This window comes from Phaethon lepturus, unplaced genomic scaffold (genome assembly GCF_000687285.1).
Source record: "Phaethon lepturus isolate BGI_N335 unplaced genomic scaffold, ASM68728v1 scaffold13735, whole genome shotgun sequence".
Lineage (NCBI taxonomy): Eukaryota > Metazoa > Chordata > Aves > Phaethontiformes > Phaethontidae > Phaethon > Phaethon lepturus.
In genome coordinates, this window is record NW_010538450.1 from 43523 (window position 1) to 60597 (window position 17075).

A 17075-nucleotide genomic window follows, 5' to 3' on the forward strand; every position below is an offset into this window, starting at 1 on the left:
GAGCTAATAATTGAATTACAATATCTTGTTCTTCAGTATGGTGTCCATGTATACAATGTATACCATACCATTATTTATATGGGGCCCAGGCTGCTTTCAGAAAAAGTAAAAATAAAAAGATGTAAAAATACTGAAATGGCTATAGGTGAAGATATAGGGGAAGAAAAATTTAAATGTATTGAAAATTGTTTTCTAAAAGCAGAAAGGTGGCTTTTCTAGTCTTCTAAAACCTTAAAATGGCTTCAAAATAATGACATTTTGATTAGGCATTAAGTAGAAGGACTTCATGATAGACGTGGAGCTCCTCTGCATTAGGCAATTACTTGCTTGACCTTAATGTGCCATGATGAATTTCTTAAAAGTAAAATAAAAGTGAAGTTAAGCAGGATGAGGCCACAAGTTAGGCATGGAGAAAAGGAAGTAGTTGTTGGAATACTTAGTTTTCTTTTATGCTGCTTTATCTGAGTTTTTGCATTGCTTTGGAAGGAAAATGTACGGGAATAGTTGGAACTCAAAAAAGTGATGTGTGGAGAAAATGAAGAAATAGACTCAAGGATGAATGTGGAAATGCTAGAGCTGTTCACAGGAATGCTTACATAAGCAAGCTCACTGTAATCTACACACTGAAAAGTTTTACCACTGAGATGCATGCATCTTCAGCGACCACAGTTCATGCACTTCCACTAATGCAAAGTGATCTCTTTCAGAATTCATCTTCTAGATGGCCAAGTGACCCTCAGAAGGAGTTTGGTTTTTGTGTTTTTTGCCATGCCATAGCATCCTTTTTTTTTTTTTCTTATTCCATAATCACCTTATGACTCTGAATGGCAATGCTAATAGAATTGAGGGTTTTTTTGGTAGTCTTAGTGAGTGCACTGCAGTCCAACTCATCTGGAGATAATTTTAGTGAAGTATCTAGCTTTTTTATGTCTCTGGCATACACAACTGAAAACATGTGATATGTCCTCAGAATGTGTAGGCCATAAGAGTTAACAAAATTGAAATCCACTTAAAGACTCTCCCTCTCCCTTTTCTGATCACCTTTCATCTTCCTGTGTCCCATCACCCCTTCCCTTCTCTTTTTCTACTTCCTTCTCTTCTTGCATTCACTGTCAGGAAGGGCCGGCACCGAAGGGCCAATTCAGCACAGCACGACGCCGGCAGAGACTAGCAGCTGCAGTGGCTACAACAGTGAGTGGATTTAAAAATCAAGGGATAGATCTAAAGATGGGAAGCTGTGTAACTTGAATGTGTAATAAGCTTATGAAAATGTTTCTTGCACTTTTTGGAGGTGTCCATGCTACCCACTTTCAGCTGAGTTTCTTAGCAGTGGATGTCGTGGTTTAACCTGGCACAAATGAATTCTATAAATGTGGGTTTGAGCTTGTTTACATGGTACATGTCCCTCCTCCTTTATGCAAGTGCAAGTGATGGTTAGACTCGGGCCCTGCACTATTTGAACATGTCTTTGACATACTCTGCTATATACTATACAAAATGGAAAGAAATGATCAAATTCTGTTACAAGATTCTTGTGACAGTCTATAGCAAGACAGCAGAACCAAGGAAAATTTTACAAACAACCATGGAATTATAAAATTTCCTGTTTTTTTTTTTAAAAGTAGTATAAGTTTAGCCTTTTCATTTGAGACACTTTCTGTTTACATTCCATAGTCCCAAAAAGTCATATTACTGCCTCTAGTGTTTGTATTTAGTTTTGCTAATTCTCTAAGTGTTTGATGCAAAATCTGGAGCTATGAAATCAACACAGAGTCTGGGAATTGTGAGGGGGAAGTGCTGTTTGTGAAATCAAATTAGCGTCAAAAGGATATCTTCAGCTGCTGCTTTATCAGAAAAGCATGTATTAGGAATGCACAATACAGCCATTAGTACTAATCCACCAACTGATTAGTACAACAGCTAGATAGGGAAGACTCCGTGCAGCCAAAGATTGAAGTGAGCTTTAAGTGCATACCCCTTACCTAGCCTAAGCCGTGCATGTCTTCACTAGGCTAAAGTATTTCAGGATCTGCTGCTCCAGCTCATAGATAAAATCCCCTAGATCAGACATAGCTTCTGCTTGAGCCTGAATACCTTGAGCTCCTGCTACCTGAAACACAAAACTCAGTTACTGGTAGGCCCTCCTAAAAAGCATAAGAGAAATCAGTGTTTCTCCAGTTCCCAAATTAACTCATCTAAATATAATTCCCCATAATCAGTTGATGCTGAATGCTCAGCTTAATAATTGATGGATATTCTGACCTCATAGGTCTGCCTGCCTAACAGAGAAATCAATCCACTTCTCAGTGTATGTGGCTGAGCAGTGTCAGTGGGAGGCTCTAACCAGTAGGTTCAGCGGTAGTTAAATAGCATTGTTAAGCACTGTACCAAGGAGTGCTTAAGTGGAGCAAATACAGCTAGACTTAGATTACAAGGCTGTAGGAGTCCAGGGAATCACTGAGTTGTTACCTGTAGCTGAAGTGAGGGCCTGTTGAGGGAGGTCTTGGAGGAGTTGGAAAAAATGCAGGAGGAAGGAAAACTACAGGCACCAAAATGACTCTGCAGCTTGTGGTGTGGTAAAGTGCTTGTTTCTCCTAGACAGTGAAACTGTGTATAGACAGAGGGATACAGAATTACATCAGTTAAATGTATGACAGAAAGAGGAGGTTTTCCTTACAACCCACTCTACGAGGAACAGTCTGTTACTACATGAACTCATAATTCTGAAGAAGGTGATGGATGAGTGGGTATTACTCCTCTGGCATAAAGCAGAAAGGACGAGGTACATTTGAGGTCATGTCTAGAAGAGTGTGTGTATGGAGGAAACCAGAGTGATGCATCAAGCAGTTAAATATTTTTTAAAAAAACCTCCAAAACGACAACAAAAAACCACAACCAAAACCAGAATGGGTAATAAAGTCAGAATAAAGTCACAATGGATATAGAGAGAAAGCACAGCAGTGAAAGGAAAAAAGGGGAAGACAACTATGTTGGCAGTGTTTCTTGGACTGTTGCCTATTCAAGAGAATGAAAGAGTTTGTTCAATGGGGATTTTTTCATCTGTTGTGGAAAGTAGCTTGGAAACTTTTCTAAAAGATGCATATGAGGTGAGTTCATGTTAGTCAACAGTTCAGTACTTTTGGTTCTTTTATTTAAAGCAGTCGGCAAAGCAGCTACTTGTCTCTGTCATGTGAATGTGTATTTCTTGCAGGCAGCGTGACAGTATTTACAGAACATGTAAATCATGTTTCTAGGACATACTTTAAAATGTTTTTTTTTCCAGTGAACCTCTCTGCAGAAATATTGCTTTTCAGCCTGGCCAGCTGAGGTATGAGGCAGGAATGATGGATCTAAAGCAGGTTTCTTCAGTTAGGTTCATCACAGAGTGACTAAAGAACTGCCCCCATGTGTGGGCAGCCTGCCTGCAGCTCTGCCAGTCTATGCGGTGCTGGGGCAACCTGCCCCATCACCATAGGCATGTGAGGCTGAGGGCACTCTCCCTCAAGCTCATGTATTATAGCTGGGATCAGCTTGCTTTCCTGCCTTCTGGGTGGGCTTGAGGGATGGATATGTGCTCCCCTCATACACAGGTATCATGTAGCCACCTACTCTGCCCTTCTGGTCCACCTGGAGCAATTGAACCTTTGTGGTGCTCCCAGTCAGAAAGTTCTGGGAACATGCTCCTTGATTTAAGAAGTGAAAAGATTTTGTAAAGGAACTTGAAATTAACCTGCATTTAGTCACATTAGTCAAGTAACCTAGTTTTGTTGTGCTGTTGAGAGAGATACTCATGAAGATGATGGAGTAAATATCCAGTATGAACAGAAAGAATTTATTCTACATCTCCTGTTAATGAAGTCTTCTTGATATGAAGCTAAAATGAGGTCCAGTAAAAATGCCTACTTTGTTGATGTGGCTGGAAATCAAAATACATGAGAGAAGAAGATAAAATTTATACTGGACAGGTGCCATAGAGCTACTATTTATGTGCTATATGTATCTGGAAATTGGGGAAGAACAGGATGGAAAATGGTGTTTTGAAGAACATGCTCATGAGTGGAATGAGATGTGATGGATAGATCCAATGGGATTTTGAGGGTTTCATTGGGGAATCAGAAACCTAATACATATATTGATGATAACTTTTACAGGAAGGGATTGATAAAACTGTTCCCTGATCTAATCAAAATGTGTTAAACCACAACACAAGGTATCAATTTCAATTACTGATGACAGTGTAGAACTTATCTGTTGGTAAATTTCTTAGTAATATGACTTTTTCTGTTTTCTGCTGCTCTTTATCATGCCTTGGAAGACACGTTTTATATTTTGGCCTCATGTTTCATATTTAACTAATTGCATTGGGCTGCAGTGTGGAAATTCTTGATTTATGCATTTGATTGTTATAGTGAAATAAACTAAATCTAATGCATTCAATGTGTGTAACAGTGCTTAATATTTAAGTAACAAAATGTAGTTCTGCATGCCTGCCTTTGCATTTAAATCTGAAAATTGGGTTCTTGGCCTGATTTTTATACAAATGTGTGTAAATGGTAAAATTAAAACAAAATACAGCACACGCTCACACACACATCACGTATATGACAGTGGTAGCCATACACTGCATATGTAGCATATGGGTAACTGTTCAGTACATATGATACATGTGTATATAACTTATAAATATTTGCATGTATATTTTTATTACTGTACGTGAAAAGTGTAGAAGGAGAAAGAAGGGTGGAAATGATACAATTCTTTGCTCCATTTTACCAAACCATATCTCTTTGCATTTATTTTTCATGTACATGTAAGTTCATGTACTTTAAATGAAAATCAAGTGGAGTTTTAATTTTTGTTGTTGTTGTTTATTTGTTTAGTTAGAAAGAGTATAGAAAGACTGTATGCTTTTTCCCCTCTTCATAGTTGCCAGCACAGTGAGTTTCAACTCAAGTTTTACCAGTAGGTTTGAAAAACTTCAGTGATATTTTTGATAATATTATATCCGATTTCTAGATCTGTGAAGGAACTTGCATACTTCAAATATTTTATTTTAACAGCAGAGTCATACTACATATACTCTCAAATGTCCAAATATAAAGCAGCATGTGTCATGGTTTAATTTTCCAGTCATCTTTTAAGCATTAGGGAATGGTCCATTTTTGTAAATGTTAGAATTGAAATGCTCCATCGTTAGCTGTTAGCTGTGTATTTAAGCCTTCTTTTGTCTGTTTCAGTGAAAAATTTCAAGAGAATTCTGCATCAGCTGTGCTGAGATTTAGGAGAGTGAAAAGTTACATGTTCATTCTTACCCTGTTCTTCACATTGTTGAACTAAGTCTTTTCAGAAGAAATTTGTATTTTTCCTCAACAGAGTCAAAAGGTTGGTTGCACCTTATCCAGTATTTCTTCACTGTTTCTCGCTGTAGGTCCCTTTCAGTGCTACAATGTCACCCGTTCGCCTGCATTCATCCAATCCCAACCTTTGTGCAGACATCGAGTTTCAGACTCCCCCAAGCCATGTAACGGACCCTCTGGAGTGCTCTACTGAATACATGAAGCTTCAAGAAGAATTCTGCCTGATGGCACAAAAAGGTAACTGGAAATGTCAAGCCTTTCCTTTATTGTGCTTCTCTGTTTTTTTTCTTTATTGCCTTCACTTAGTTATAGTCAGGGCATTTGTCTGCATTAGATGATATTGTACAAGAATTTTTAGCTGGTCAGATGGCTTACATAAAGATGACATGTATTATCCTTCTTAACATTTTCCATGGATATCATGAATGTAGAGATAGATTCTCTATATCAAACTCTGTCTGATAAGAGATTTTTTTAGAAGTCTGAACTACTTTTTGCATTTTGTAAATACATGATTGAATTTGCAGACTTTTTTTTTCTCAATAAAATGCTTCATTTATTCCAAAAGATGAATCAGAATGTCACTGCTACATATAATGTTGTGCAATTCATTTTTGTGCAATGTTTTCTTTGTCAGTGGAAACAATAGATGAAGAGCTTATTACTAGAATGTACTTTAGAAATGCCATTTTATTGCCAATAAATGAATGGTCCTACAGACTGAAAAATACTATTTTTGAAAGGGTTTGTTATCAGCTTGCTATCAGTTACATAGCGAACATAGGAAAAACATGAGACTGATAACTTAAAAAATGCCAAAAACCTGTTTAAAGATCAAGTAATCCTCTTTATTATTGCAATATTAAGTCTTAGCAGAACTGATTTTTTTTGTTATTCTGGAAAGAAAAATAAAAAAACAGGAAGAAAAGAACACACATTGGACACAGGTTTTCCAAATATGCACCTTTCCATACGTTCAGCACCAAGAATATGCTCAGATGACATATGTGTACATACAGTATGCATATTAACAACCTCAAGCTTTAAATGTTCGTACTTAATTTGCCATGGATTACTTGAAGTTTGGATCCTTATTACAAATTGCCATAATTGTGGGATGGAAATCTCACTGTCTGTCTTTATTGCTGAAATAGTATAATAGATGTTAATGTGCAGTTCTGTAGCTGAGAAAACACTTGTTTTCTTTTTTCTTTTTGCTTAGTGCATTCTCTTTTGAAGTCTGCCTTTAACAGCATAGCTATAGAGAAGGAGAAGCTTAAGCAGATTGTTTCAGAGCAGGATCTTACAGGCCACAATGCTCAAATAGCACACCTCAGACAGTCCCTCTCTCAGGTATGTTCTTGATTTCATTTCAAGCACATCTAGCTTGCTAAATGCACTATTTCTTTTGTATTTTGGCCATTTGCTGAGGTAGAAGGAGCCAAGAAAAAGCCCAAGTTCTTGACCAGAGCTATGACATATGTTCTGTTATGACATAGGTCTAATCTCAGTGCATGTGGAGGTGAAGGATATAATTTCTTTAATTATGTATCTGTTAACGATTTTCCAAAGTAAAGAAAAAGGATCAAAGGTTTTTATACAAATGCTAGATATCTTTCCTGGAGTTGTTCCCAGCACAGCCAAGGAGATATTCTTGTTTTCTTAATTGAGTTTTAAATTTTGACTGTATGTTTTCAGATTTATTTTATATGTCCATGTCTCTAACTGAGAAAGGAGTCATGGGTTACAGAATAATCATGGGTAAACTGGATTTCCAGATATACACCTGTTACGGTCCAGCATCTCTCTCACTTAAGCCAAAGGAAAAATTGTCATTGGCTTTAGTGGGGAAGAAGAGATAAAGTGTCAGTAAGTCCTCAGGTTGCCAAATAAGTTTAAATTTTTAATTAATTGTCAAGGAAACATAAAAGCTCTTACTCTGAAGGATGAATTTCTGTGGAGTACTGCATCTGCAAGAAATGTGAGCAGAAGTTTAAAGGCAAACAACTTCACCCAAATGTGTGTATAATTTCATACGCTGTTACTGAGTTGGAGGTTTTTGCTATGAGATTAAAATTGATGCACAATGTTTCTATAGATAAAGATACGTATCATGTTATGCAGATTCATTACTATGTGTTGTAATAAAGAAAGGCTAAGGCCAAGACATAAGGATAACCATTTCTGGTTATTGATACAAGTTTAACTATGGCCTGTAGAGACTTGTTATCACCTTGTATGAAATAGGTCATCATGTTGTCTTCTTGATCCTGGCCTCCAGTGTCAGTCTAAAAGTCACTCTCACACATTAGTTCATAGTCTAAATGGGAATAAGTGGAAACTTGACCTTAGTCAGACAGCGAGGTTTGATCAGTCTCATGATGCGGTTTGAGCAGTTTAAGAAGCTACTGACACGCTGCTGTTAGTCATCACCTTACCTTCCTGGTAGATGGCAACTGTGAACATGCCCAGGCCATTTCAGAACAAAGTAAAATGATGTAGTTTTAAACTGTTTAGTGACCGTTTAAGCTAACCTATTTTACTTTGGTCCTACTTCATTTCAGTAATCTATAATGGGAGGCAGAAGAAGATTCTTACTCCATTATAACAGTAATTTTCTGCTAAAACAGTATGTTTGTCTGTTGTTCATTTCTACAGTCCACAGTGCTGGGGATATATTAGGGTTAAGTCAGTTCATGTTCTAGGTATGTAACATATTACACTTCTTCTGGATTTCAGAATCTTGCAGATGAGTCTTTCTAGATAACAGACAATATGTATATGTGCACACAAATTTATAATCTCGGTTGGACTTTAAAAAAAGAGAAAAGTCAGCTGATACTAGACATCAGTTGAATTCTATTGGTATTTGTGACACTCTAATGGATCAGTAGTTTTAAATGAGTACACACATGCAAATATATCAAACTGATCTGGGTGGGTAAACACCCAATGATCCTAGCAATTATGTTGTTTTTGCTGTAAGGGAAGTGGTTTCCTTTTGCAGGCTCTAAGTGCTGATGACACTGGTTCAGAAAGGGCTGTATAGTTGTAAACCAAGAATTGCCTCTTTGGGCATTTTGCGTGTGGTTCCCCTGTGTTGTTCTGCAGTTGCATTCTTTCTTGCTGCATTCACTCCCCATTTCCATAATGTACATAACCCATTAGTATACCTGCCAAAGAGTTATCTGAAGAACTAAGGTAGAATGTCACTGTTACACTGTGGGAGAATATCTGTCCCCCCTGCCTCCTGAAAATCACTGAAGACAAACCAACCAAAAGATCAAATCGTGTTAAAGAGGATCTCAAAATAGGTATTGCTCTAAAAATGGAAGAAAGGAAATTCTGGGATTTCTTAGGAAATTGCTGGGGAGAAGCTACTTTTTTTTTTTTTTTTCTGTTTAATGCTTACTTTTTAATTTTAAATGAAATGTGCAATTTTTATTTTAAGGCTCTCAACCAGAATGCTGAACTAAGGAGTCGCTTGAACAGAATACATTCAGAATCTGTTATTTGTGATCAGGTTGTCAGTGTAAATATTATCCCTAGTCCCGATGAGGTAAGACTTTGGCCTTTAATGGATTTAGAGTACAATCAAATCTTGCTAATTCTCACCAATAGCTGAATCACACATGGCAAATTATAGAATTTTTCAGATTGGCAAGTGTTCATTTACAGAAAAAGTCAGATTATTTTTATTTTGCGTATGTCAGATCTCATGAAAGGACTCAGTTTGGTCTCTGCAGAGAAACAGGGAAGGACTCCAGTTTTGAAATATTAGTTGTTGGCTGTGGGAGTTATTGAGGTTTTATTCTATTTGAATGTAACACAGTAGCTAAACAATTCTTGCCAAATCAACAGAACAGTTTAGTATTTAATGGCCTGATCCTGAAAGTGCTTAAAGGGCCTGATGTTTAGTATCTTAAGTGGCACTGCTGAAATCAAAAGGTTCAGTCTATGAAGCAAGCACTATACTAATATCACGTTTGCAACATGTAGTCTTTCTTGTTTCACTTTCCTCAGTCAACAGATTACTAAACATTTGTATTAATAACAAATCAGATTCCCTCATGAGAAGGACAATTCTGAGTTTGTGAGCTGTAATATGTTAAAATTAACGTGGTCACTTTGACAATGATTCTGCTTGCATTTTACCAAAATACTTTTCATTTGTCACTTCCAGTAATTTTTTTCTATGCATATGCCATTTCAATTAACATACTCTTGTCTCCTAATTATTTCTTCCAAGAAGTAAGGAAGGTGAAAATATGTTTCCAATTACTTTTGTTTATTTGCTTTTTGAAAATGTCTAAACAATTTTTCCAAGAGTCCAGCATGTTGGAGACTAGCAACAAAAAGATAGAGGTGAAGTGGTGCCACAGCACAGCAATCTGTAGTGAAGTTCTGAGCAATGACTATCCCTTCTATTTTGTATTTTTTGTTTGTTAGTTGTTTCTTTTTCATATGTATATTGTTTTCTTGGTACAAGTGTGTCTGACTGAAAGAGTTTTTCAGAGAGGTTCCCACATCTCTCATTCACCACTTCTCTTGATTCCTTTATATATATAATCTTCCATTGTGTAGGTAATACCTGTGTGAGCACCTTTTTCAGGTAGGGGCATGTGTATTTTTCCAAGTTCCTGTAGCTTATACAAAACCTTAAGATTTTAATCACTTCCTGTAAAGATAACAGTGAAATGAGCTTCTGTTTCCATTATAATTCATTAAACATCATAAACCATCTACAAGCTTATGAGTCCCAGTGAAAAAGGGATGGTTTTTGACCTCTTGGCTTTTTTATGATTTTTTTTTTTTTTTTTTTTTTTTGCTCGTGCATTTTGAGGCAACTATATAGAATAATTCTACAGGATTAAGATGTCAACAAAACTATTTGCAGGACTTTGTAGTAAGATTAATGGGTAAGGAGTTGCAATCTGAAGTTAATTGTGTTTAGAAGGGCTTCAGTAGTTTCATCTGTATTACGTCCCAGAAGCAACCTGCTGTATAAATGAAGGGATTAAGTCAGAAGCCTGTTTCCCTCCACAGCAGCAACTCCTTTGGTGGAATGGTACAGGGAGAGAATCTTAATTTTCTCCCCTTTTCTTAAAGCAATAGTCTATAGGGTAATATGTTGAAACCTGGTGTTCTTCCCATCAATAGCAGGAAGAGGAAGATAGGTTCCACTATTTAAATTAGCTTGCCACATTACCAATATACAAATAACACAATTTTGAACCCTTGCCTTTGCTGTTAAATTCTCTTTATAATAAACCCTAGAGCGGTCATTCCCTTTAGTAGTACTGAGTCAGTGTTACTGGCATAATTCAAATGAGATTTGGAGTACAAACATGGAATAAAAGCACATAAATATGTATTATAGCCATCCTCCTGAATATTCAAACATTTCAAACATTTGTTACTAAACTGGTTCACAAGCGCATTTATTCTGAAAGTAACTTACAACTCCCTGACCTTATAAACCTTTATAGGTTTATATAAACTCAACTTTATATTTGAGTTTTGGTTGTATCAAAGGTAGCTCGCAGTGATGTAATTTGTTATGACCAGGTGTCTTTTCATCTGAATTTCATGGTTGAACTTGTCTGACAGAATCCAGCTATTGTCCACAAAGTCATTCCTCTGGATACAGAATTAGATCTGTGATTATTCGTGCTCTAAAATTTAGCAGGCCTCAAATAAAGACATGTATCTCAGTGCTCAAAATACACTTTATTTTGTAATTGTCAAAGTCTCATCTGTTAGGTACACACAAAGCTCTACTGAAATGCGGTCTTTACTGTGCTTATATTTGGCATAGAAAAATGATTCAGGTGATTTACCCCTTCTATGTATATTTCTGTTACATTAGAAATAATGCTTTTATTTTTCTGTGCTTTATTTACAGACAGGTGAACAAATTCATGTCAGTTTGCCGCTGTCTCAGCAAGTTTCTAATGAGAGCAGGCTTTCTATGTCTGAATCTGTTTCAGAGTTCTTTGATGCACAGGAAGTGCTTCTATCTGCCAGCTCATCAGAAAATGAGGTAGGCTGTGACAGCATGCTGCAGCTTTGCTGTTGGACAGATTTAGGTCTTGCTACCACTGATGAGTGATTTATTTTTTAAATAAATAAATATAGAATTTTAGAATACTTAAAATGCTAAGAATTCTACTACTAGAATATTTAGAATAAATAGGTATCAGAATATGTAAGTTGTAGATAAATGAACCTGAGACCCCTTTGTGATGGGGTGCAGAAGTTCCCTGATTGTAAAACTGAGCTGGCAGTTGTTTGTATCAGTAGCTTATGTTCCTTGCTAGGGTATGGCAGTTTCAGATAAGGATGGTGTAGACAGGCATTATGTCTGACTATGCAGTCAACTAATTTAGATTTTAAAATATTCTTTAAAAAAGGAAGTTTTCTAGTATATACATAAAATTATTCCCTGTAATCAGAGAAGTAGACAAAAGAAAAATTGGCTCACTCAAGCTCAAACTTAACGCAGTCAGATACAATTCAGGTTCCTGAAGTGTGTTGCTGTCCATGACATTCTTCTGCTATCCTGAATAAATTCTTCAATTTTAAAAATTTATTTAGTTTTTAAAATAGCTTTTTATAAAGCTACAGTAGTGCTGTGTCTACCACGGCTCTTCAATAAGAGGAAATAAGAGAGCACCACCATATTTTCTCTTTGACAAGGATTGCTCATATACCATGAGTTGGCACAACCACAGCTAGAGTTGTTCATCTGAAGGATGGAATGGTTTCTTATCTTATGGTTTCTGGCAGGAGTAAATTACATGTTATCTCCATAGTCTGGATTGTCTATATCAGCATGGAAAATTGGTGTGTCAAAATCACACCCAAATGGTATAGGCCTTGTGATAAATACTCCGTCGTCAGTAAATACTGCAAAATATTTTGAAAGTAATACTTCTGAAAAAATAAATTTGTTAATAAAAAAGTTCTTAAGAATAGTCTTAACACTGATGTAGTTATTGTTTTGCAAAATGATAGATCTATGTTTATATAATTTTTTTCTGAAACACAAGCTGCTTTTTATTATTTGGTTCTTTATAAAGAGCACAAATTTGACTATCTCTTCTCGCCTCCCATTCCCAGTGCGTTACGTTGTCAATTTTTGTTCTTCTCTGATCTCATTTGAAGTCTCTCTTTTGCAAATGTAATGTCTGTATTTGGCTTCATAGTATGGAATTCAGAATCATAAGGAGAGCATAGCATTTGTTGTGACATTTTTAGTGCATTGGCAGAATGGGCTGATTGAAACACCCAGCTGATTCAGTTAAAAGCTCTAATTGGGTAGAGGTGATTTCTTTGAATATTTTTGTTTAATTATTTTTGTCTAATTTGTCAGTATATTTTATATGTATTTGACTTAATTGAGATATTATTTGTGTTTTAGGCTTCTGATGATGAGTCTTATATCAGTGATGTGAGTGATAATATATCTGAGGACAACACCAGTGTTGCAGACAACATTTCTCGGCAAAGTATACTGCTATGTTTTAAACTTTGAGAAATTACGTTTGTTATGTTCACGTACCAGATTTACTGCATGTCTGTACAAGACCAACTCAGCTGAAATCAGTGAAGTTGGTCTTCCTTGTTCTGGCAGTGATTTGGTTCAATGGATAAATCTGTTTTTTCTTATCGGGTGCTTTCTTATGATAATAGTTTTTTTCCTTCCCAGTTCTTAATGGTGAGCTAACAGGAGGTGCATTCAGGAATGGGCGGAGAACTTGTCTCCCAGCTCCCAGCCCTGACACCAGTAACATCAATCTGTGGAATATTTTGAGAAACAACATTGGCAAAGACCTTTCCAAAGTATCCATGCCAGTTGAGCTAAATGAACCTCTGAATACCTTGCAACATCTTTGTGAAGAGCTGGAATACAGTGAACTCTTGGACAAGGCTGCTGAAACAGATGATCCTTATGAACGCATGGTAATAAATTTAATGTAGCACTTCTTATATCTGTATTAAAAAGGGATCTGTTGAGTGGAGGTCTGTTCAGGATCCTCTATCGCTCTTCCTGTTCACAGACAGCACACATCCCTGCTGGGTCAGATGAATGCTGTGAACAATTACAGGTGGTAGGTTTGGTCTGAACAAGGCTGAGGGACTTTTCAAACCAAGTCCTGCAATTGTGGCTCATTGATACGGAGGACTGATCTCACTCTCTAGGACTGTATATGTAAGCATTGGCAGTTTCTAACGCTGCAGCATCCTTTCCTGACTTTCAGTGATCAAGTCCAGTAGCCTCCAAGAGCTAATCAAGTCTGTGACTGACTTATGATCAATGTAGGTTTCAATAAGATGTCATCCTAGGGAATTTCTAATAGAGAAGTTCCAAAACACCAAACAAATTTTGACTGGGCAGCCTGACTTCAGCTCCCCTGTAAGTATGGCTTGTTTTTTTAACTGACAGCTAACAGCCTGTGTTCAGCTCTCAGAGTGTTTTGGTCTGTCATGTCTCCTTTTCCTCAGAAGAAACAGGGAGAGGCTGTTAGGGGAAAGCTGGCAGTGTTGTTGCTGAACATATCTACTGTTCCCTGGTATGTGTTGGCAGCACTGTGAATAACTGGGAGAAGAAAGGTTGCCTCTGGCTGTCATATAGCCACACGCTCAGGTCCATGAACTGCCATGTTCACGTGACCTGCAGGAGAGCAAGGGATCTGCTATTTTAAACCATATATATAAAACCAATGCATAAACATATAAACATATAAATATATAAACACTGGTATTTTTTTCTTTCCACTGAAGAAGTTGGACCTGTCTTATGATAGGCGGTTGAATTATTTATCATCACATGCTGTTTTCCTACATGACTCCTTATGTCCCTCAAAAAAAGGAGATCCTGTAAGGACTGAGCAGGGTTGTACCGAGGAAAGCATGCTGTTTGCCCGTAGGACTCTGCCTCATTTGTTGAAAGGCTTGGAAGGTGAGTATTGAAGGAGTCAGGAGAGTTCAGGAAGGAAAAGCCACGGTGCGACAGGAAGCTTCCTTGGACATGTGGATTCAGTCCCCTTCTGGGCTACAGATATCTAGTGCAATACCGGGGATACAAGCCAAACTTTGAACAAGCACCTTAAAAATGCAAATTGCACACCCAGGCTGAGGCATAAGGGAGTACTTGGCAGAAGTGCTGAATGCCCAAAGCATCAGTGGTAGCAGTGCTGTGAATATGTTACCTGCTTCTTCACCATTCTCTGAAAAATCAGGACTTTGCGATCTTAAATAAGCATACAGAAGTAGTGGAAACTTTTTTCTTCTCATTAGTCTATATATCATAAGGATAGTAAAACCCCTCATTTCTCTCTAGTGTCTTATATTTGAATTAATGAAAAAGGTTTTGGAAGAATGAAGATTTTTACTTTTGAGGAAAAACCCATGAAAAGAGCGTTAATTTTATTGATGCTGCATTTATGGATAATATGAAATGAATAGAGAATGGAGTACCCATTACACAGTGGGAAGGAAACAAAGCATGTAAAAGCTCACACAAGTGTTAAATCCTTGGTAGCATGAGGAGAGGGGGACCTGGTTAAGGTTCACTCTGCTGTTAGATTATCCATAGCTGAGTGGGTTTTATCCCTGTATTGCTTTTTTTCTGAAATTTTCTTTGCCTGTTGTGATTTTTTTAAAAATCTGCTAAAGAGAGCTGTAGTCTAAATTACCATGACATGTTACTTAGCTTATTACTCCCAACTAGGCCTGGTTTAGAGATTACTAAATTTTGGTTGTATGTGTAGACAAGGGGCCTGATAAGGCTGCACCTGCGTGGAAGATCCTGAGATAACTCTGCATTAAGGACATCCTAAGTGAGAGCTGTTTATGTTTGTCACTAAATAAAACAGTTCCCATGGGAAAATGATATGTGATCTTGTCATTAGACATTATAATATAATATTGATTCACCGGGAGCATAGACTAGAGCTGGGTCTGTTTTAGATCATTGGTGATAAGCCTGGTCAGAGGTAGAAAAACAGTATCTTCGGCAGATTGTTATTTTAGGGGATCGTTGAAAGACACTGAGGCCATGAAGAAAAACCAATTATGTTAACAAATGAAAAACAGTTTATACTGGTTCTGCCTGGGGTGTATGGCTTCACTCTCAGGCATGCTCCATTAATCCAGATTTCACTCTGACTGGAGTGAACTGTGTATTACCACATAGTGATGGCACATACACTAGAATCTCTGCCTATTCTTACTTACCTTCTTGTCTGTATTTTCACAGGTTCTCATAGCTGCTTTTGCAGCATCAGGCTATGCCTCTACATACTTTAGAGCAGGAAGCAAGCCATTTAATCCAGTGCTTGGTGAAACTTATGAATGTATTAGAGAAGACAAAGGATTTCGATTTTTCTCAGAGCAGGTAAAGCTTCTTTCTAGATAGACATTCCTGTTTAAATTTAGATTTTGGTTTCTTTGTTTTATAGAGTAATCTTGCTTTTTCTTTCTAGTTAGAATGTTTTGCTTCCTTAGTAGTAAAGAAGGGTTGCTAGTATGACCGAACTTCATTAAATGCTAGAAGATACATATTTTTATAGTAATCACAAGGAAGTGTTTTAAGTTCATAGCATTTTAAGTACAAACTTAAGTCGCATCTATTTTCATAGCAACCTAGGATAATAAATAGTGTGGGCTATTTGCAGTAACAATTTTATTGTCTTAGAAATGCAAATTAATTGTTTTTAACTCAGCCAAACTGTTTTCCAGGTTAGCCACCATCCTCCCATTTCGGCCTGTCACTGTGAATCGAAGAACTTTGTGTTTTGGCAAGGTATACTTTTTTTAATTCAAAAGCATAATCTTCTTTTTTATTAGCAAGTAAAAACTTTGCCTGTACAAGCTGAACTTTGCATTTGGAACTTAATCAAAACTTCTCTACTTAACTATTTTTGTAGTAACATATCACAAACTGATGCTCTGAATTATTTCACTCCAAATTCTCATACTTAAGAGTGAGCAGATGTGTTACAACTTCCCCTGTCACTTGCAGTCTGTTTATACTTTTTTGCTTAAAAGCTTTTTACCAAGAAAATCATTATTTCTTACAAACACAATCAGTTCTTTTTACACAGTTGAACAAGCAGCTTTTTCTTTCCTTGTATCTACTGGCATATGCATTTAATTTGTATTGAATGTTTTCATGAGAGATTTGACAATAATGTAGCACAGGCATGACTCCTAGAAGAAAATCAAACCTATATTTAGTTTTTCTGACCTAATGTAATTTTCTAGTATTTTTTTTTCTTTTGTATTTTCATGGCAACTTCATACTGTCCTGTTTTAAACTGGATGGTCTAGCATAGATCATTTCATGTGCCATGCAGATCACTGCAAGGGAGGGAGACTTTGGTCTTTTCAGTTTTGTAAATCTTTCACAATTATATTCAGATATCAGGTGGAAAAACAAATTCTGGGGGAAATCAATGGAAATTCTGCCAGTTGGAACCTTGAATGTGACTCTTCCAAAGTAAGCTACTGCCCTATTTCCTTTTGTTTCCAGTCTTTACTGCAATCTAATCTGTGCTGCCTTGTGAATGGATTGTGAGAAGTGTATGCAGAAATCACATGAATAGTTAGTGCCTAGCTCAGATCTCTCCTTACTGTACAGGTAGGGACACTGAAGCATTTTTGAGCCTGAAGATCCATTTGGGTTTTTGGAGGAAAGATAATGCAAACTCT

General features: G+C 36.9%; 1 protein-coding gene across 4 annotated transcripts in view; it reads left to right on the forward strand.

The window, feature by feature from the left end:
- The window catches only part of OSBPL6 (oxysterol binding protein-like 6), a 50460-nt gene that overhangs the window by 28450 nt on the left and 4935 nt on the right, over nt 1-17075 (forward strand). For 2 of the 4 annotated variants that reach the window (XM_010286816.1, XM_010286818.1), the window contains 9 exons: nt 5429-5594; nt 6580-6710; nt 8809-8916; nt 11263-11400; nt 12781-12868; nt 13069-13322; nt 15622-15759; nt 16104-16167; nt 16785-16863. In XM_010286816.1, the coding sequence (XP_010285118.1) occupies nt 5429-5594; nt 6580-6710; nt 8809-8916; nt 11263-11400; nt 12781-12868; nt 13069-13322; nt 15622-15759; nt 16104-16167; nt 16785-16863 (1166 nt within the window). Of the gene's footprint in view, nt 1-1116; nt 1192-5428; nt 5595-6579; nt 6711-8808; nt 8917-11262; nt 11401-12780; nt 12869-13068; nt 13323-15621; nt 15760-16103; nt 16168-16784; nt 16864-17075 lie in introns of all 4 variants that reach the window. The other 2 variants (XM_010286815.1, XM_010286819.1) reach the window with 2 other exon arrangements.